Here is a 21,994-nt window from a genome sequence, read left to right as displayed (position 1 = left end):
CATATAGCCAAAAAAAGGGAAACCCATAAATATCGTTAACAACATTAGAACATTAATGTTTTTGAAATATGTTATGGTTTTAGAAGCTTGTAATGTTATAGTTTTTGTCATATTTTCTTTGTATGTACAGATTTTATGTTATCAAATATATTACCGTTTCTATGTGTGTAAGGGTGTTTGTGCAGGGGGAGTGGCTAGGGTTAGGCACCACCCGGGGGGAGCGGTTAGGGTTAGGCAACACCCGGGGGGTGGTTAGGGTTAGGCACCACCAGTGGGTTGGTTAGGGTTAGGCACCAATCGGGGGTTAGATTTAGGCACCACCAGGGGTTAGATTTAGGCACCACCAGGGGAGGGTTCTGTGTAAGAGTAGGGTTAGTTTAAGATGTATTGTTGAATTAGGTAACGATTTTTAAAATTTATATCTTTTCGATTTCATCTCCCGTCTATGTTATCGTATTTATCGTTAACCAATTTTGTTAACAATGTTTACGGTTATTGAGATTTCGTTATCCACTGGCACCAATTTGTTATCCAGGCGGGCCCTTTTTTCCTGGTGCCCTTACACTTGTAATTATTCACAGTTGAAGGGGAATTAGACAAACTAAAAACTCTCTAAATACATACAGGGTGCATTTCTCTCTGTTTCTCTTCTGTCCTGTGCATGAGTTCATGTCCACTTTAAGTCACAAAAGCTGACATAAACACAAAAACAAGAATTGAGGGATAAATACTGTCTGCTGACTAAAAATCCAGTGTGCTAATCTACAGAGCAAAAGGATTTTGCTGTTCAATTCATGACTTCAGGTGACAGAGAATGCCCAGTCCACTCAGTGCAAGAACGGATTCAGAGAATACTATGGAAAATTTACGATGCTGTGCAGCATGAATAGCACAGGTCATTTATAGCACAGGACATGAGAAATAAAACAAATTAAGAAATTAAAATTTGAATCCAACTTTATTTCCCATGAAAAATGTATGTGCATATACAGTACATCAAAAAGTTAATTGGATTAATATGTTTGGTCTGCATTACAAGTTATGCCCTAATGGTAACCAAGCATGAAACAGGATTTTCAGCAATAAAAACTTTGCTATCATGGCTGTAGCACAGCCTATAGTGAATTGAAAGGATATAGAATGCTTCTGGGTTACCCTATTCCTATTAAGATAATCAATCTACATCACGTAGCATTTTTCTCAGATTACTGTGCAACTATAAATCTTAATGCAAATCCTACCTTAAGTACAATTAAAAAAGAGAAATACTACTTGCTAAATATTACCTGGCCAAACGGCTCTACCTATCAAATAAAAAAAACAGAACATCCCGTTCTGGACCTCTAAGTAGGAGATACTGATCAGTGCTAGAGAGAGGAGTAATGGTGCACACTGGAATTGTTTAAAGAACAAGCGACACCCATGCTAACCTAGAAATAAAAAACACATATATAAGTAGATAAATACTACTTCTACTTACATAACAGATGTATTGTGCTATCCACGTAATGATTCCTGTGAATTTTATAAAGGAAAAGCAGAAAATCCTATTCTAGGCAGTGGCCACCTTGCCAAGCTAATGCTGACATCATATCCTCCCTGACTCTTGTCTTTACCCCTCCCTTCTCTTGCTCATTGTGTATTCATTAGCTGCCCTCCTCCCAGAGTCTTCAGACACTCCCACTGAGGTGTATACTAACAACTCCACTGTCTTTTTTATTTACACATCCAATCACTGAGTCACCTCAGCCTTGATTGTAAACACAAGTAATCACAAGGTGTTTCTGATAAGGACCTAGGCAGGGAAATAAATGGAAGAGGAGGAATAGATTATAGATAAAAAGAACTCCCAGCATTCAACTCTTTGGCACTGTTTGGCACTAGGGCCAGCGCTCCTAAAGTATGTGATAACTACAAACCATAACAGCAGAAAAAGTTTTGCTGCTAGATTAACATCTTTATCACTTAGCATCACTTAGATTAGCATCTTTATCACTTAATACACTCAGACCAGTTGCTGTTGAAATTTGATTTTTATGGTGACAATACCGCTTTAAGGAGATGGAAAACAGTTACTGGAGAAAAGAGTGATGTGGAAATAAGGGAACACAGTGAAACCTACTGAAGTACTAAAGTTCAGCAAATCATGTGAGTAAATTCCCAAGCAGGGACCTTAAAAAGTCAGCCTGTACTAGCCAATGGAAAAACGTAGATACTTACCTGAAAAGAGGAAAGTCACTGGATAGCCTCTGGCTTCCCATGTCCTGCCTGACCCTGCTGTTGCCACACGTAGACCCTTTGAACTTACCTGAAAAGAGGGAAGCTTCTGGATAGCCTCTGACTTCCCATGTCCTGCTTGCCCATGCTGTTGCCACACTTAGACCCTTTGAACCTATCTGACAAGAGCTTGCTGGAAATGTTCTTATTGCCACGCTCCCCCTTGTGAACAACCACAGCTGTACTGCGCTTACATGAGTACAGCCGTGCCTGTACTGCGTAGGCGCGGCCATACACGCACAGACATCGTACGGCTGCATTTATTGAACAAAGGGAGCGCAGCTGCAAACTATCATGGGGTCCTGACAAGCAGGGGTGGTGTGCATGAGGACACAGTAAGCTTCTGGACTATCCAGAGGCTTCCCTCTATCTAGGCTACTATGTAACTGTTTTCCATTGAGCCAGTACAGGTTTGCTTTACGCCTTAAGTGAATACTTTTTTTTTTAATTCATTGCTGGTTTAGTATTTCTGAAAGAATAAAAATGCCCACTTACCAGTTTGGCAGTGTGATCCCACGATCCTGACACCAAGAGATGCTCTCCTCTTGTCTGACTCCAGTCCACACTATAAACCTGTAAAATGACAATACAAGAATGACTTGTTTAAAGCAAGATAAACTATACAAATTTACAACAGGATCACCATGCACCATTTATTTCACTCTTAATCAATTCCTATAGCAGCCAATAAACACTAAAAATCTCTAAACACCAAGAACAATTTTAAGCTTTTGTGGATGTGCTATGTACCTTAGTTTGTAGTCATCCTAGCAAATCTATACTATTTTGGTCATATATGGCTTTTTTTCAGTGCTATTTATAAACCAATATGTTTTAATTTTTGACAGAAATAAGAGGAAAAACATATTTTTTTCAGATTTTGACTACAAAATAAAGATCATGGTTCTCTTTAACAAATTGATCTATTTGTTTATATTACTACAGTACCAAATACTGTATGTGTGTTTTAATTACAATAAATTGTCAGATCTGACGAAGGCGTGGAATGCCGAAACGCGTCATGACGTCCTAGGCGCAGGGCAGCTGCCACATATCCCTGTGAACCAAATCCCGCTGGCATGCTCGGATCCATAGGATCACCATTACTACTGGCCATAGTGTGGAAGCAACCAGATTGGCGACATAACATCTTGGACACGGTGATATGATACATTGTGATGAGCTTTTAATTCATGTTGAACATTGTGAGTTTTATTCTTTATCCTTGTGCAAGAAGCTAAATTAAAAAAGTTAATGCACCAGAGAGCGCTCCTTTTCTTTTCTTCTCTCTGTTTCTACCAGCACTGTTTACCATAATCCCAAAGTAAACAAGGAGCAGCACTCATTGGTGGCTTGACGAGTACTTTTGGAGTCACTACCTCGCTGAGCGCAGTGGAATAACTTTGGATTGTTGTTTCACATTTACAAAGTGGTGTACACATGAGAAATGGAACGAAAATCATACATGATTCCAAACATTTTTTACACATAAATAACCGCAAAGTGGTGTGTGCATAATTATTCGGCCCCCTTTGATCTGAGTGCAGTCAGTTGCCTATAGACATTGCCTGATGAGTGCTAATGACTAAATAGAGTGCACCTGTGTGTAATCTAATGTCAGTACAAATACAGCTGCTCTGTGAGGGCCTCAGAGGTTGTCTAAGAGAATATTGGGAGCAACAACACCGTGAAGTCCAAAGAACACACAAGACAGGTCCAAGACAGGTCAGGGATCAAGTTATTGAGAAATTTAAAGCAGGCTTAGGCTACAAAAAGATTTCCAAAGCCTTGAACATCCCACGGAGCACTGTTCAAGCGATCATTCAGAAATGGAAGGGGTATGGCACAACTGTAAACCTACCAAGACAAGGCCATCCACCTAAACTCACAGGCCGAACAAGGAGAGCGCTGATCAGAAATGCAGTCAAGAGGCCCCTGGTGACTCTGGGTGAGCTGCAGAGATCTACAGCTCAGGTGGGAGACTCTGTCCATAGGACAACTATTAGTCATGCACTGTACAAAGTTGGCCTTTGTGGAAGAGTGGCAAGAAGAAAGGCATTGTTAACAGAAAGCATAAGAAGTCCCGTTTGCAGTTTGCCACAAGCCATGTGGGTGGACACAGCAACCATGTGGAAGAAGGTGCTCTGGTCAGATGAGACCAAAATGGAACTTTTTGGCCAAAATGCAAAACGCTATGTGTGGCAGAAAACTAACACTGCACATCACTCTGAACACACCATCCCCACTGTCAAATATGGTGGTGGCAGTATCATGCTCGGTGGGTGCATCTCTTCAGCATGGACAGGGAAGCAGGTGAGAGTTGATGGGAAGATGGATGAAGGGCAAACTTGGAAGAAAACCTCTTGGAGACTGCAAAAGACTTGAGACTGGGGCGGAGGTTCACCTTCCAGCAGGACAACAACCCTAAACCTAAAGCCTGGGCAACAATGGAATGGTTTAAAACAAAACATATCTATGTGTTAGAATGGCCCAGTCAAAGTCCAGATCTAAATCCAATCGAGAATCTGTGGCAAGATCTGAAAACTGCTGTTCACAAACGCTGTCCACCTAATCTGACTGAGCTGGAGCTGTTTTGCAAAGAAGAATGGGCAAGGATTTCAGCCCTCTAGATGTGCAAAGCTGGTAGAGACATACCCTAAAAGACTGGCAGCTGTAATTGCAGCAAAAGGTGGTTCTACAAAGTATTGCCCCAGGGGGCCGAATAATTACGCACACCCCACTTTGCAGTTATTTATTTGTAAAAAATGTTTGGAATCATGTATGATTTTTGATCCACTTCTCACATGTACACCACTTTGTATTGGTCTTTCATGTGGAATTCCAATAAAATTGATGCATGTTTGTGGCAGTAATGTGATAAATAGTGGAAAACTTCAAGGGGGCCGAATACTTTTGCAACCCACTGTAAGTAAGAAACACAGGCTGGAACACAGTGTCTGCTTCTGACCTCTCCTCTCACAGATGCAGTGTCCTATGTACTATGATCATTGTGATTGGATCTCACAGCACTATGGGATCACTTCTGAGAGCAGTGTTGGCAACAATATAGCTATGTGTCATACATTTATAAATATGTGAACATTTTCACAGAATACATTTTTCTTTTAGAAGGATCTTAATAGATCATTTTTGGTAATAATTTTGGAGTGAACACTAGGTGCTTTAGCTAGTGAATGCCTGGTGTGTTAAACTCTATCAAGAGAAGATATTGAATGATCGCTTAGGGTGACCTAAGTTGCACGACTTAAGATGTCTGTATGGGTTATTGAGGTTAATGTTCTTGGCCAAGTCAGTCAGTTGGAAACCATCTGTGCAGAGAATCTAGTGTGGGTACAACCAACCTGAGGCGTTGCCAATAAATCAAGAGTGCTTGACTGAATGCACTGCCCCCTTCCTCAACTTGCCCGCTGGAAGCCAATACATTACGTGACCAGCTGTCAACCATTCTGCCCCCTCGATAGTAACAGAACCCATTGCAAGTCTATAGCCTCTGAACATGACACTCCGCCTCAAACTGCCAACTGAGGAATCGATTCCTTAACACTGTGGGCAACCACATTTTGTGTATGTGTACGCACATTTTCACTCAGGAGAGCTCTGTGGGGGAGCGTTTATACAAACTTTTTCCAACAAAAGGATTTTATTGTTTTATCTTTATCAACAATACAGATCAAACATCGACATTAATGTTGTAATACAGTCGCAATATAAACAGGTACATCTTAACTCTATATGCTTAATAAAAACTTAACCTGCATATATTAGAATAATAGCAGAATCTTCAATGTTGAAAGGACCATACAAAAGTGAAAAGTATACAGTATATTACTGAGAAAAAAAACGGTTCCCTGGCCGACCATTCACAAGGCCTCTTCTGGTGTTTATACAAACTTAAGACAATAAGTAGCATTGTGGACATTCAAGTCCCTTCACTATAGAAGCTGATAGCAATAAAAAACATTATCTTCAGAAGATATGCAAACAAGAGGCGTGTGGAATCTTGTTTGAGAGCAAAATACATCCATAGCTTTTGCTTAAATAAGTGTCCCTGGGTTCAGGTAAACGACATAAATTAAAAACAAAAAATTGCAACAAAAAGACGAATTAACAGGAGCACCTAATGCTGATCTAGAGAAACATTTTGTAAGCTGCTTCTCCTAATTGCATTGGCTATTAAAATTCATGCCTGCTTACTGCAGAAAAGGATTACCACAGAAGAAGTGGCATAAAAAGAAAACACTTTCGCCCAGAAGTAAAAAGGATGTGCTGTTATCTGCAGTGTGGACAGAATGGCAACATGTCTCTATTCAAGTCTGAGGAGGACATTTACAAATGACTGCATAAAACTTTAAGACTTATTCTACAAGGGTAATCAAGGAAAACACTATTAACAAAGAAAACAACCAAGCTTTCTAGACAGTGGAAGTATTCTGCAAAGGATTTGGCCTTGCCAGCTGTTGAAAAAAAAAAATATATTTCATCCTTGGAACGTCTATGGGTCTGATAAACTTGCTTTCCATTCATTCTGAAAACCACAAAACAAATTAACATAATTGAATTCAAATGCTAACATTAAAAAACAAAACTTTGGGGCGGAGCTAGCAATGGCCGCATGAGGAAGCAAATTACTGGAGCTCCCTCTCTCATCCACCAACCGAGGCTGAAATAGCTGTTTTTCCCGCAATCTACCTACTTTTGATTATGCCCGGGAAGTCTAAGAGATCATCTGGCAAACAACCGCAGCCTAAACGAAACTCCTCCATGCAGTCTAAGGTGTCCCCAGTACCTTCGGAGAAACGAGGCCACGCAAACCCCAACGAAAATGGCCGCGGCCTCGCCTTCTTCTTCCAGCCCAACACAGAAACCGACAGGGACAGGAGAACCCATACCGGCTGCTACAGCTAAGGCACTGGGGGAGATTAGAGACTTTCTGCATAGTCTCCCCACCAAGAGCGATTTAGATGACCTCGCTAATCGCATTACCTCCGCTACCCGTGCGGAACTCCAGAGCATACAAGAAGACGTTCTGGAGCATGGAGGTCGGTTATCCGCCTTGGAGGCGGAGACGGCAGAGATGAAAGCCGAAATAAAAGCCCTGACAGCGCAGCAAGATCAGCAGAAAGTCACCAACGCAGCTCTCCGGGCAGGTATGGAAGATATCCAAAATAGAAGCCGCCGTAATAATATCAGGGTCAGGGGCCTCCCAGAGGATGTAGCAGCTACACAACTGATACCCACACTGACCGCCATATTTAATGACCTCCTCAAGCAGCCACAGGACTCTGTCGACAGAGTGCACAGAGCTCTGAGACCACAGCCTCTAGCGAATGAACCTTCACGAGATGTGATATGTCGCCTACGTCTTTTCACTGTTAAAGAGGCAATAATGCAAGCAGCGAGGAAGGCAGAGGGCATTGAATATGAAGGGCACCAACTACTTCTTTTCCAAGATTTGGCGCCATCAACACTTGCACAAAGAAGGGCTCTCCAGCCGTTACTTAAAATCCTACAAGAATCGGGAGCCTCATACAAATGGGGATTCCCATTCCAGCTGCACATCTTGAAAGGGGACAAGTCCTTTACGCTACGAACCCCAGCAGACTTGCCTGATCTCTACCAGGCTTTGGAAATACGCCAAGTTGATTTATCTGAATGGCAGCCGGAGAAGATATTCCTGGGCCTACCACAACGCACGAGGAAACAAAGACGGGGCAGAGGACAAATACAGCAGGAGCAACAAGAATAACACAGAACCGCTTCAAATGCGATCCTTCAAATACCTATTACTTCACAGCCGATTCTGCACTTTTCAGATAAGTACAATGGAGACTTTCACTTCACTAATTTGTTGATATGATCGTGGAGGGGAGGGGGGAGACACAACCGGGAGAAGAGAGCTCTGGATCATAAGTACATTACCGACGGGGTGACTACACAGCAACCGGGGGAAAGACAACTTTACTTACGGTAACGTCTTTTCCAGTAGTCAGAAGGACAGCACCCCTGGATGAGACTTGTCTCCCTCCCAATCGTGGACAGGAACTGCAAAAGAAAGATTTGCATAACAAATAGGCAGCCATATATAAGCTACTAGCTTACCCTCAGTACTTCAGTTAATACAAAAGATGACACGGACCGGTATAAATGCCTACTTACATAATTATTATTCCACCCAAAAATAGGGCGGGTTGCAGGGGTGCTGTCCTTCTGACTACTGGAAAAGACGTTACCGTAAGTAAAGTTGTCTTTCCCAGAACGTCATTGGACAGCACCCCTGGATGAGACGATGTACCAGATATGAGATCTAGGGCGGGACCACTGCCTGCAGTACTTTTCTTCCAAAAGATAAATCTGCTGCGGCTGAGATGTTTAGGCGATAATGCCTCATAAAGGTATTGTGACTTGACCAGGTAGCAGCTCTGCATATCTGTTCTATTGATGCCCCTGACCTCTCTGCCCAGGAAGTCGATATTCCTCTTGTAGAATGAGCTCTAATTGAAGACCCTAACTGCTTCCCTTGAGCTTGATATGCCAATGTAATAGCCTGTCTGATCCATCGTGCTAGAGTCGTTTTGGACGCCTTGTTGCCTCTTTGTTTCCCAGCAAATAGAATGAACATTGCGTCAGTTTTTCTCCATGGACCTGTTCTCTCCATATATTGTATAAGACACCTCCTTACATCCAGGCAATGAAGTCTCTTTTCCTTGTCATTGTTAGGATTCTCACAAAAGGAAGGAAGGAAGATTTCTTGATTCCTGTGAAATGAGGAAACAACCTTTGGTAGAAACGCTGCATCCGTGCGTAACGTAATTCTATCTTCAGAAATGATGCAGTAGGGCTCTTTAATAGACAATGCCTGCAATTCACCTATTCTTCTAGCTGAAGTAATGGCTAGCAGGAAAATGGTTTTTAGAGTAAGAAATTTATCCGAAATTTGTGATAATGGTTCAAAAGGGGCTTCACATAACCCCTGTAAGACAGTATTTAAATCCCATGAGGGTATTCTGGACCTGATTGCTGGTTTCAGTCTCTTTAAAGCTTGGAAGAATCTTAAAATTAGATTTTCTTCTGCCAGCCGTCTTTCTAGAAATACGCTTAGAGCAGATACCTGTACCTTCAGAGTGCTTATACTAAGCCTCTTCTTGTATCCACACTGAAGAAATTCTAATACGGATTTAAGTGATGTATTGTCACAAGATCTTTCCGAGCACCATTCGTTAAACACTCTCCAGGCCTTTTGGTATATTACTCGAGTCACCTTCTTCCTACTCTGTATCAAAGTTTCTGATAGTTCGTCTGAAAAGCCCTTGGACTTCAGGATGCCCCATTCAGCTTCCAGGCTGAAAGGTGAAGGCTGTTTAAACTCGGATGCCACACTGGACCCTGGGACAGCAAGTGAGGTATGGGAGGAAAGACTATCGGATCTGTAACCGCTAGTGTTCTTAGTGACGTGAACCATGGTCTTTTTGGCCATAGAGGAGCTATCAGGATTACTCGAGCCTTGTCCTGAATAATCTTTTTTATTACTCGTGGTAGCAATGGAATTGGAGGAAAAGCATACATCAGTAACTCTCCCCAATTGATCGAGAAGGCGTCTACTTTCCAAGGTAGGTCCTCTGGAAACAGGGCACAAAATTGCTGACATTTCGCATTCGCTCTCCTTGCAAACAGGTCTACTTCTGGGCAACCCCATTGTAACGTCACCTGCTGAAAAACTTCCAGATCTAGTGACCACTCGTTCGAGTCTAATTTCCTCCTGCTGAGGTAGTCCGCCAAGTGGTTTGAGGTTCCCTTTAAATGTATCGCAGTTAATGATAAAAGATTTCTCTCCGACCAGAATAGGATCTTTGCCGTCTTTTCCCATAAGGATTGACTCCTCGTGCCCCCTTGCCTGTTCAGGAAAGCTACAACGCTCCTGTTGTCTGTTCTTATTCTGACATGAGAATTCTCTATTAGGGGGCCGAAATGTAGTAAGGCTTGCCATACTGCTTGCAACTCTCTGTTGTTCGATGACTGTGACCTTATTGTCATATTCCATGATCCCTGAGCCGGCAGAGAATTGAAGTGGGCTCCCCAACCCCACAAACTGGCATCGGTTGTGATTGTATTCTGTTGTGGATAATTCCACAGATGACCTGGAGATAGATGATCCAGACGTTGCCACCAGATAAGGGAAGTCTTTACACTTTGTGGAATGATGATCTTCTTGTCTAGAGTCACCAGAGACCTGTTCCAAGATTTCAAAATCCATATTTGTAGAAATCTCGCATGGAATTGTCCCCACTGGATCGCCGGAAAGGCAGAGGTTAGAAGTCCTAGAAGAGCCATGGCTTTTCTTAGCGATATGCTTCTTAATTTCTGAAATGAGAAAATACTATTAAAAATAGCAATGATCTTCCTATCAGGTAACAACAGTTTCTCTTCTCTGGTAGAAATATTGAAACCCAAAAATTCTAGACACTGGGAAGGAATCAGAGCAGACTTTTCCCAATTAATTAACCAACCTAACTCCTGGAGGACACCCAGAGTTATAAAAAGCTGATCATTAACGGATTGTTCAGAAGAACCCCATAATAAAAAATCATCAAGGTAACCGACAATATTAACGTGTCTTAACCTGAGAAGAGCTAATACTTCAGACATAACCTTAGTAAATAGCCATGGGGCAGACGATAGTCCGAAAGGCAAGGCATTAAATTGAAAATGTCTTACCTCTCCTTCCATCCACACGGCAAACCTCAGGTATTGTTGGCAGGATAAATGGATTGGTAGATGTAGATACGCATCCTTCAGGTCTAGGGATGCCAAAAAATCGTCCTTCTGTAAAAGATGAACTACAGATCGAATATTGTCCATCCTGAATTTCCTGTATTTGACTTTTAGATTCAATTTCTTTAGGTTTAGAATCAATCGATAGGCTCCTTGAGGCTTTTTTACCAGGAAGATTGGGGAGTAGAATCCCTGTTCTCTTTGACATGCTGGAACCTGTCGAATTACTCCTTTCTGAAGAAGAGACTTTACTTCTGACTGGAGGGCTACTAATAAGGCTGGGTCATTTGGACAAGGAGTTAAGACAAAGTTTTGAGGGGGGAGATGTTCGAACTCTATTCTGTAACCTTCTAATATTATGTTTAGTAACCATTGATTGGTGAATAGTTGTTGCCATATTTCGTAAAAGTTGGTGATTCTCCCCCCCACCGGAATGATGGCGTCATTGTTTGTTTGTCTTTTTAGTATTAGTAGCGGTATTGCGGGGTCCTTGTTGCCTGTAAGAAGCCCATCTTCTACCCCTGGAGGATTTACTATCCGTTTCATTTTTAGCGGGGGCCCGAAATGGCCGTTTATTCTGAAAGGGGCGCTTCCTTGGGAAATTTTTCTTATTATCTGCTGTACGATCTAGTGTATCGTCCAGCTTAGACCCAAACAGAAGGTCTCCTTCACAGGGGATACCACAAAGCTTAGATCTGGATGAGTTATCCCCATTCCATGTCTTAACCCATACTCCCCTTCTAGCTGAGTTCACTAGTGCGGTGGTACGGGCTGTTAATTTAACCGTATCGTCTGCTGCATCAACCATAAAATCTGAGGCATTAGTGATTTTAGGAAAGTCATTAAGGATTTCTTCCCTAGATACCCCATTTGCTATTTTATACTGTAATTCTGCCAACCAAGTCTTCAGAGATCGACTCACTGCTGTCGATGCTACTGCCGGCTTAAAAGTTAATGAAGCAGACTCCCAAGCCCTACGTAAAACATTATCCATTTTCTTGTCTATTGGGTCTTTAAGGTTTCCGAAATCCTCAAACATAAGGTCTGATTTTCTTGAAACCCTGGAAAAGGACGGATCTAGTTTTGGCGGAGGGCCCAAATAAGCCTGGTCATCAGGAGAAAAAGGATAACGCTTAGATAAAGATTTTGGCCAAAAGGCCCTTTTCTCAGGATTTTGCCACTCTTTCTTGATCAAAGTTTTAAGAGTAGAATGGACCGGGATGAACCTGGATTGGGGGTCCGCCAAACCCTCATACATTTGGTCAAGGGGTGACAAGGGTTTGTGCTCTGATTTAATACCCATTGTTTCATGCATGGATGTCAAAAAATCCTTCATTAATTCTGTAGAAAAAGCAAACTTTTGTGGTTTTTCAGTCTTATCCATTTCCTCCCCCTCAGATATTTCATCTAATGCAGAAATTTCTCCCTCAGAAAATTGAGAACCTTCTACCTCACTATCTCTGCTTCTCCTAGCCTGCACAGGAGTACGAGATAAAGGAATTGGAGATAAACCACTGACATTAAGGTTAACAGGAACCTCATTGCTAGGACCAGGCATTTCAGCAGGGCTGGGAACTACAGTCTGAGAAGAAATGGCAGAATCTTTAATTTCCTTGATGGCTGAAGACATTTCTGACCGCATCCATCCCATCAGATCCTTAAAGATTACTGGTGATTCATCCTTAACCAGTTTGTTTGTACAATCCTGGCACAGCTTTTTTGAGGTAGAGGATGACAAGCGAGAGGAGCAAATGGCACATTTCTTCACAGATTTACTAGATCCACTAGACTGCGTGGAAGATTTGTCAGATTTGTCCTGTTTTCCAGGCTTTTCATGTTTTTCTGGCTAAAAAACATAATAACAAGCCAACCATTAGGACCCTCTCTAGTATATATTAAAATACACATATATACACACTGTACAATTTGTACATAAGTACTTGCCAGAGAGGTATCTTGGGCTGGCCTGGCAGACTGCGCAGGAGCTGACCCAGAAGCGTCCTCCATGCTCACTTTAGACAACCAGAGTGAGTCAGGAAACAGATTTAAATAATCATCACATGACACAAAGAAATGCAAACAGCCACCTGAATACTCAGTTCATTAGCATGTTTCTCATTTGCATAAGCCTTTCAAAGGTTAGCCAGTCGCGGCACCTGCCGCTTAATTGCTTAAGCGTATTAGCATAATTATCCCCCTTCTGAGGCACCTGCCGCATGTAAACCGTTACCTTAGCGGATCAGCTGATGCTGATCCGCCGCGGCCGCCTGCCGCCTGATCTGAGTCACACTGGACGCTGCGCGTGACGACTTCCGGGTAGACCCGGAAGTACCTTGTCTCCCAAGCGCGCCTGCGCTATATCTCCGCTGCCTTGCACGGAGAAGCCTCCTCCACGCTGCAGGGCTCCCACTGTCACCTGAATCAGCCTAACTGGAGCCCTGAAAGACGTTGCCCCTGAACACCTGTCAAGGATAGCACTCTGGAGACTTCTCCTCTGCATTCCGTCCGGGACAGGAAACTGAACTGAAGTACTGAGGGTAAGCTAGTAGCTTATATATGGCTGCCTATTTGTTATGCAAATCTTTCTTTTGCAGTTCCTGTCCACGATTGGGAGGGAGACAAGTCTCATCCAGGGGTGCTGTCCAATGACGTTCTGGGAAATATCTATCTGTTTTCACTGCAACGGCATTTGGGTGGAGAATCCTGGGGGGAAAGGAGCTACAAATCACTAAACTCTTTAATGCATTCTGCGAGCCCGCAGAGATGGGAGCAATCATAGGAGCAGGTCCGGTTTGGATTCTATTGGCAAAAATTGATACTGAGTTATGCTCCTGACAGGTTTGCTTCAAGACTACCCCTTCTGCAGACTCAATGTTTATCCGGGGGCTCTATATACAATTGTGTACTGGTGGCAAGAATAAAACTGAGAATATGCCGGGGGGGGGGGGGGGGGGGGTAGCTAGGGAGGAGGCGGGAATACGTGTCGCTGTAACTGAAGGCACCTGTTATTACTGCTGTATTGCTTATTTAGCTAGCCATACTGTGTGAAACTGTTGCTTATGTAGGAAAGACACCAGCTATATGTCAAGCTTAATAGATGATCATATGCAGACGCAGATTAAACCTAAACGAGTAGTGCTGCCATGCATCACACGAGCTCTGAGCTGCTGGAGTCTATTCTCACGGCATATGCGCGAAGTGATGGCTAGGATAAGATAGACTTGGGAGCATACTACTCCATATATATATATATATATATATATATATATATATATATATATGTATATATATATATATATATATATATATATATATATATATATATGTAGATAATAGGATAAAAAACACTAAAAGAAGTTAAAAACCCATCTTGATAATAGAGGAGGCAGTGGTGGACTCACCTCCTCCAAGCAGAACACACGACTGTGGATTTTCAGTCAAAACAATTTTATTGGATACTCCAAATAAAGTGCAACGCGTTTCACGGGATACAAACTCGCTTCATCAGGCAATAACAGATAGGAGTAAACAGCATCTGCCAGTATCATCAACACTGAGCGCCTCTGAGGTGAGTCCACCACTGCCTCCTCTATTACCAAGATGGGTTTTTAAGTTCTTTTAGTGTTTTTTATCCTATTGGCACCTCTGTTATCCTATTATCTACATCAAGTCCACCCTTGGTGGAGGGTTGTAGCCTTCCTTCTTCAACTACAGAGAGCGACTTTTTAATCCTGAGTAGGGTCAGGACAATCTCCCCACCTGCTTTGACAGTGGTTGCCTACTTGGTAACCCTGGTTTGTGAGTATTAAATTAATATTATTACTCTATCAATTATACCTTACCAGTACATACTACACTATATTGGGCTGGTGTTCTCTCTTTTTCTCATATATATATATATATATGTATAAATATATATATATATATATATATATATATATATATATATATATGTATAAATATAAATATAAATATATATATATATATATATATATATATATATATATATATATATATATATATATATATATATATATATATATATACAGTTACACCCTTAATTACAATGTAATCGTTCCTACATTTGCACCCTATGGGTGCGGTGCTCCGGGACAGGGATGGAGGCAGACACGGAGGGTAGAAGCACACACCCCAACTCATGCACGATCTCGTGCTGCTCCCTATGAAAGAACATAAATAGATCTGATAACTTTTACTAGCCCCGGAACACTGCCTCATCAAGGCATAATGGATACACACCTAAACCTTCTCTAAATACAGCGCATGATTGAGATGCTTCATGTACAATCGCACATGGGGTGGTTAATGGGGTAGAAACATATACAAGCATATTTGGAACTTAGGGAATAACGTCCTGACCCACTATAAGGGATTTGTGACGTGGCACTAGTGTTCTTGTCTCCATCCTTGTCTGAGGCTTAATAACGACACTCCTTCCTTTCGTAGGCCTCACATAATGACATACTGCCCCCTAAAGCATTCTAAATAGATGCATTTAACCCCCTCAGGAGGGAGTTTTGCATACCCACAGAAGCAAAAATAAAGATAGGCTCTTCCCCCCTCTGACTCCCCCCCCCCCCCCCCCCGCATGTCAGATAGATTTACACATACTCCCTGGTAAACAGATAAGAAGTATATACAATTAACCACTGAGATTGCACTCTTTCCTCGGCCCTCGCTTGGGCCCCCCCCCCCCCCCCCCCCACTTACGCTCAACAAAGAGATAAACAAGTCCCTAAGACTTACTGTACTTAGTGCAAAGGATATTCGGCTAGTGGTAAGGGATCACTGCAAACACTAAGTGTTTCGCAATGCGGAACTTGGCTTAGTAGGTAAGATAACTTAATTAATATCGTTTATAAGCACTGATAGTACGATGGTGGAGGAGAGAGGGGGCTGCCATTTCATGTGGCAGTGCATGGCATCCATTTTCCCTCATAGGATTGTCCTGATCATACAGGGCAAGAAAATGGCGTTGGCCACATACTCTAAGGTTTTCCTTCCGTTGAAGGACAGGTTAATGTTGGGGGTTAATATTATCATATCTATGGTTCGTTCTGACAGGGGTAAACATGATTCTCGCAAGGGTGTTTCTTTCTGGTTATTAGAAATCTCAAAAATATCTTATGGCTAGCATGAAAATTGTAACCATCAACGCTAAAGGCCTCAATGTACCTGAGAAGAGGCGTATTCTTTTAAAAGATATGTGGAGTCAAAGAGCCCAAATAGTCTTTGTGCAGGAAACCCACTTTAAAGGGTCAGACCATCCCAAATTAAGAGACAGACGTTATCCAATCTCATATTACAGCACCTCTTCCCAGTCTAAAGTAAAAGGAACCGCAATACTTATTAGTAGCTCCCTTCCCTATACAGAAATTGACATAAAAGTCGATCCTATGGGAAGATACGTGTTTGTTAAATGTCTCATTAAAGATAGAAAATATACCTTGGGGTCCCTTTACGCACCAACTCTGAACAAGAACAGTTCATCCAAAATACGCTGTCAATACTGGATACTTTTGCTGCAGGGAGCATCATCCTGGGTGGCGACCTAAATGTGGCCCTCACCCCAAACCTGGACACATCACATGGAAAAACTAGCATTGCCTACGCGAAGCTAAACAAAATCAAAAAAGCTCTACAGAATAGACAGTTAATAGATGTGTGGAGGGCGACACATCCCACAACGAAGGACTACACGTTCTTCTCAGCAACCCACAAAGTGTACTCCAGGATAGACCACATTTTGGTGTCACACAATCTCTTATCGGAATATATAACCTCTGACATTGGTGTAATCATGTACTCAGATCACGCCCCGGTACAAATGACGATAAACTGCAGAGCTAAAAGAGAGCTGCCGCTTACATGGAGACTTAATATCTCCACGCTACAAGACAAGGTCGTGAAAGAAGACATAGAGAAACAGATGAGAGATTACTTCCTGCATAATGATGTGGAAGATGTGTCGCCAACCATATTGTGGGAAACACATAAATGCGTAATGAGGGGAATTCTAATTAGACTAGGGACAAAACTAAAAAGGGAAAGAGGAGAAGTAATTAAAAAATTACTGGAAGAAATCCGCAACCTGGAATTCAAGCATAAACACCTACCCAACACTAACAACTAGAAAACACTAGGCGAGACCAGGCACAAACTTTGTTGCAGGATAGTGCTAAACAAGGGGCGCGCAGATGTCAGCATATATTTTACTTACACGGAAATAAGTCTGGAAAACTCCTTGCACGTGCACTAAAACAGCAACAACAGAAAACATATGTCCCCCACATAATAGATCAGGCAGGCACAAAACACATAAGGAATGAATCTATTGCCAAAACATTTCGGGAATTTTATCATAAACTCTACAACCTGACCCAGGAGCCTACGGGTACCTGTAAAAAGCCCAGCCTCGCTGCTGAACAGGATTATATTAACAACTCTAACATGCCAAAACTATCAGAGGACATTAAAAAGGAGTTGGAAGAGCCATTTACAGAGGGGGAGATTGGGGAGGTCATCAAGGGACTTAAACCGGGAAAGGCTCCAGGGCCTGATGGATTCCCTGCCGAGTACTACAAAAAATTCAAAAGCACTTTAACTCCTTACTTATGTAGGATGTTTAATGAGCTAGCAGGAGGTGGGGATTCAATTACTTTACCCAAACAGACACTAGAATCGCATATCACAGTAATAGCCAAACCACAAAAAGATCCTGCAGCTTGCGGCAGTTACCGCCCAATCTCGCTGTTAAACTCAGACCTGAAAATATTTTCAAAAGTGTTGGCGAACAGACTGGCAGAACATATGGGATATCTTGTGCATTGGGATCAGGTGGGGTTCATCCCACAGAGGGAAAAAAGAGACAACACAATAAGAGCAATAGACCTGATCCAGCTCGCTCGGTCCGAAAATAAACCTTGTATGTTATTATCCACAGATGCTAAAAAGGCCTTCGGCCGAGTGGGCTGGACGTGGATGCGTGCAGTGTTGCAGCAGATCAATTTGTGAAGTAGAATGCTTGCTTGTATTAATGCTCTCTACACTATTCCCACTGCTAAGATCAAAGTGAACGGAACACTCTCGGAACCCCTGCATATCACAAATGGTACTCGGCAGGGTTGCCCTTTATCTCCTCTAATATTTGCCCTAGCCCTGGAGCCTTTCTTATGTAAGATCAGGGGAAATAGTGATATTACAGGGATACGTATCAAGGACACAGACCACAAAGTCGCAGCCTACGCTGATGACTTGCTGTTCTTCATGACACATCCTAGACTAACCCTTCCCAATCTCCTTTCTGAATTCGCTCAATTTGGAAAACTTTCCTTTTTTAAAATAAATTTTGACAAGTGCGAGGCCCTTAATGTAGGGCTCCCTATAGAAGAAGTAGACAACATCAAAAGAAACTTCCCATTCAAATGGAATGACAAAGCCATCAAATACCTAGGCACTAATATCTCCAACTCACTTAAAGATATATACTCATATAACTTCCCCCCTATGTTACATACACTGAAATCAGACCTAAAGAAGTGGGAACTGCCCCAGCTGTCATGGTTCGGGAGAATAGCGGTCATTAAAATGAACGTCATGCCCAGACTCCTATACTTATTCCAAACGCTTCCAGTAGCGATCCCCATATCATTTCTACAACAAATGCAAACTACATTTAATGGGTACATCTGGAAACGAAAACCACCCCGCCTTCAGAGAAATATATTATACAACACTAAACAGAGAGGGGGGCTTGCATTGCCGAGTGTCCGGCGTTACTATGATGCTGCAATATTAACCAGAGCAATAGATTGGTGCAGACACAAGGAGTACAAGCAGTGGGTGGGCTTGGAGGATTCCCTAACAGACTATCCAAACTGTGGCCTGCTGTGGACATTGGAAAAACCACAACCTTCCTGGCGCCTACCACCTTTTTGCCACATTACCCTTTCTGTATTTCACAAGGTAAATGCCCTCTTGGGGCTCTCCCCTGGGCCTTCCCCGCTGCTGCCACTCTCACATAACCCTGGGAAAGGGGGCACTGGAGGGGGCTTATTGGGTAATAGTGAACGTAGAAAGAGAAAGGTCTGCTTTAAAGACATGTGTCAAGAGGGTAGATGGATTGACCTAAACGAACTCAGAGGGAGACAAGAGAACGAAAACATCCTATGGTGGGAATACTTCCAATATAGGCACTTCCTAATGAACCACGGAATTCAACCAACCTCAGCTCAGACGTAATACTGACTTTGAGGAGTTGTGTCTTGGTACAGATCCTATTAGGAAAACTCTCTCTCGGCTCTATGCCATCATGTCAAACTTGGCAGAACCTCATTTGTCATTCTTCCGCACATGGGAATCAGAACTAGAGACCACCTTCACTACAGCACAAAAAGATAGAATGTGTATATTCACTCACAAATCCTCCAAAGCAACTAGGATCCAGGAGATTAACTACAAACTGCTCACTAATTGGTATTATACCCCTGTTAAGCTTCACAATATGTTCACAGAGAAGGAAGACAGATGCTGGAGATGTAAGACAGTGAGAGGTACCCTATCACATATTATGTGGTTTTGTTCTGCTTTCTCCGACTTCTGGAAACTAATTGAACCGGTGGCGGACACAGCCAGCAGTGGGCCCCTGTGCAAAATTGCAATTGTGGGCCCCTACGGCCGCGGCAAAAAATGGGTGTGGATAGAACCTGCAAAAAATAGGCGTGGCAATGACCGGATAAGGGCGGAGCTAACTGTAATTTAAAGCGAACCCGGGGTGAGGGTTTATTTCCTTTTAAACAATACTAGTTGCCTTGCGGCCCTGCTGATCTATTCGGCTGCAGTAATAAACTGAATTACACCAGCAACAATCATGCAGCTAATCTTCTCAGTTCTGACAATATTGTCAGAAACCCCTGACCTGTTGCATGCTTGTTCAGGGTCTATGGTTGAAAGAATAAGAGGCAGAGGACCAGCACGGCAGCCAGGCAACTGGTATTGCTTAAAAGGAGAGAAATATGGCAGCCTCAACATTATTCTCACCTCAGGTTCCCTTGAAAAGTGCAACGCAAAGACAGTGGGCCCAAGTTTTGGTGACCCTTTCCCCAGAAAATTCACATAATTGTGCAGGTTTTCTCAAGAAAATACACATCATGTCGGCAGATATGCCCAGAAAATACGTGCAATCATGTCGGCAGATATGCCCAGAAAATACGTGCAATCATGTCGGCAGATATGCCCAGAAAATACGTGCAATCATGTCGGCAGATATGCCCAGAAAATACGTGCAATCATGTTGGCAGATATGCCCAGAAAATACGTGCAAACATGTCGGGAGATATGCCCAGAAAATACGTGCAATCATGTCGGCAGATATGCCCAGAAAATACGTGCAATCATGTCGGCAGATACAGTGGAGGAAATAATTATTTGACCCCTCACTGATTTTGTAAGTTTGTCCAATGACAAAGAAATGAAAAGTCTCAGAACAGTATCATTTCAATGGTAGGTTTATTTTAACAGTGGCAGATAGCACATCAAAAGGAAAATCGAAAAAATAACCTTAAATAAAAGATAGCAACTGATTTGCATTTCATTGAGTGAAATAAGTTTTTGAACCCTCTAACAATAAAAGACTTAATACTTAGTGGAAAAACGCTTGTTTGCAAGCACAGAGGTCAAACGTTTCTTGTAATTGATGACCAAGTTTGCACACATTTTAGGAGGAATGTTAGTCCACTCCTCTTTGCAGATCATCTCTAAATCCCTAAGGTTTCGAGGCTGTCTCTGTGCAACTCTGAGCTTGAGCTCCCTCCATAGGTTTTCTATTGGATTAAGGTCCGGAGACTGACTAGGCCACTCCATGACCTTAATGTGCTTCTTCTTGAGCCACTCCTTTGTTGCCTTTGCTGTATGGTTTTGGGTCATTGTCGTGCTGGAACACCCATCCACGACCCATTTTCAGTTTCCTGGCAGAGGGAAGGAGGTTGTCGTTCAGGATTTCACGATACATGGCTCCGTCCATTTTCCCGTTAATGCGATTAAGTTGTCCTGTGCCCTTAGCAGAAAAACACCCCCAAAGCAAAATGTTTCCACCCCCATGCTTGACGGTGGGGACGGTGTTTTGGGGGTCATAGGCAGCATTTTTCTTCCTCCAAACACAGCGAGTTGAGTTAATGCCAAAGAGCTCTATTTTGGTCTCATCAGACCACAGCACCTTCTCCCAGTCACTCACAGAATCATTCAGGTGTTCATTGACAAACTTCAGACGGGCCTGCACATGTGCCTTCTTGAGCAGGGGGACCTTGCGAGCCCTGCAGGATTTTAATCCATAGCGGTGTAATGTGTTTCCAATGGTTTTCTTGGTGACTGTGGTCCCTACTAATTTGAGGTCATTCACTAACTCCTCCCATGTAGTTCTAGGATGCTTTTTCACCTTTCTCAGAACCATTGACACCCCACGAGGTGAGATCTTGCGTGGAGCCCCAGAGCGAGGTCGATTGATGGTCATTTTGTGCTCCTTCCATTTTCGAACAATCGTACCAACAGTTGTCACCTTCTCTCCCAGCTTCTTGCTAATGGTTTTGTAGCCCATTCCAGCCTTGTGCAGGTCTACAATTTTGTCTCTGACATCCTTGGACAGCTCTTTGGTCTTTCCCATGTTGGAGAGTTTGGAGTCTGCTTGATTGATTGATTCTGTGGACAGGTGTCTTTTATACAGGTGACTAGTTAAGACAGGTGTCCTTAATGAGGGTGACTAATTGAGTAGAAGTGTCTAACCACTCTGTGGGAGCCAGAACTCTTAATGGTTGGTAGGGGTGCAAAAACTTATTTCACTCAATAAAATACAAATCAGTTGCTATCTTTTATTTAAGGTTATTTTTTCGATTTTCCTTTTGATGTGCTATCT

At 42.6% G+C, this 21,994-nt stretch overlaps 1 protein-coding gene across 2 annotated transcripts in view; it reads right to left on the bottom strand.

The window, feature by feature from the left end:
- PEX7 (peroxisomal biogenesis factor 7) overlaps nt 1-21,994 on the bottom strand; it is a 345,856-nt gene that overhangs the window by 281,212 nt on the left and 42,650 nt on the right. For both annotated transcript variants that reach the window (XR_011031176.1, XM_068279492.1), the window contains exon 4: nt 2,773-2,850. Coding sequence is in view for 1 of the 2 variants with exons in the window: in XM_068279492.1 (XP_068135593.1) it covers nt 2,773-2,850 (78 nt within the window). In the remaining variant the exon portion in view is untranslated. The remainder of the gene's footprint in view (nt 1-2,772; nt 2,851-21,994) is intronic.

Source organism: Hyperolius riggenbachi, chromosome 4, assembly GCF_040937935.1.
Source record: "Hyperolius riggenbachi isolate aHypRig1 chromosome 4, aHypRig1.pri, whole genome shotgun sequence".
Classification (NCBI taxonomy): domain Eukaryota; kingdom Metazoa; phylum Chordata; class Amphibia; order Anura; family Hyperoliidae; genus Hyperolius; species Hyperolius riggenbachi.
The sequence above is the reverse complement of the archived record's forward strand: the minus strand, read 5'-3'. Positions and strand labels throughout refer to the sequence as shown.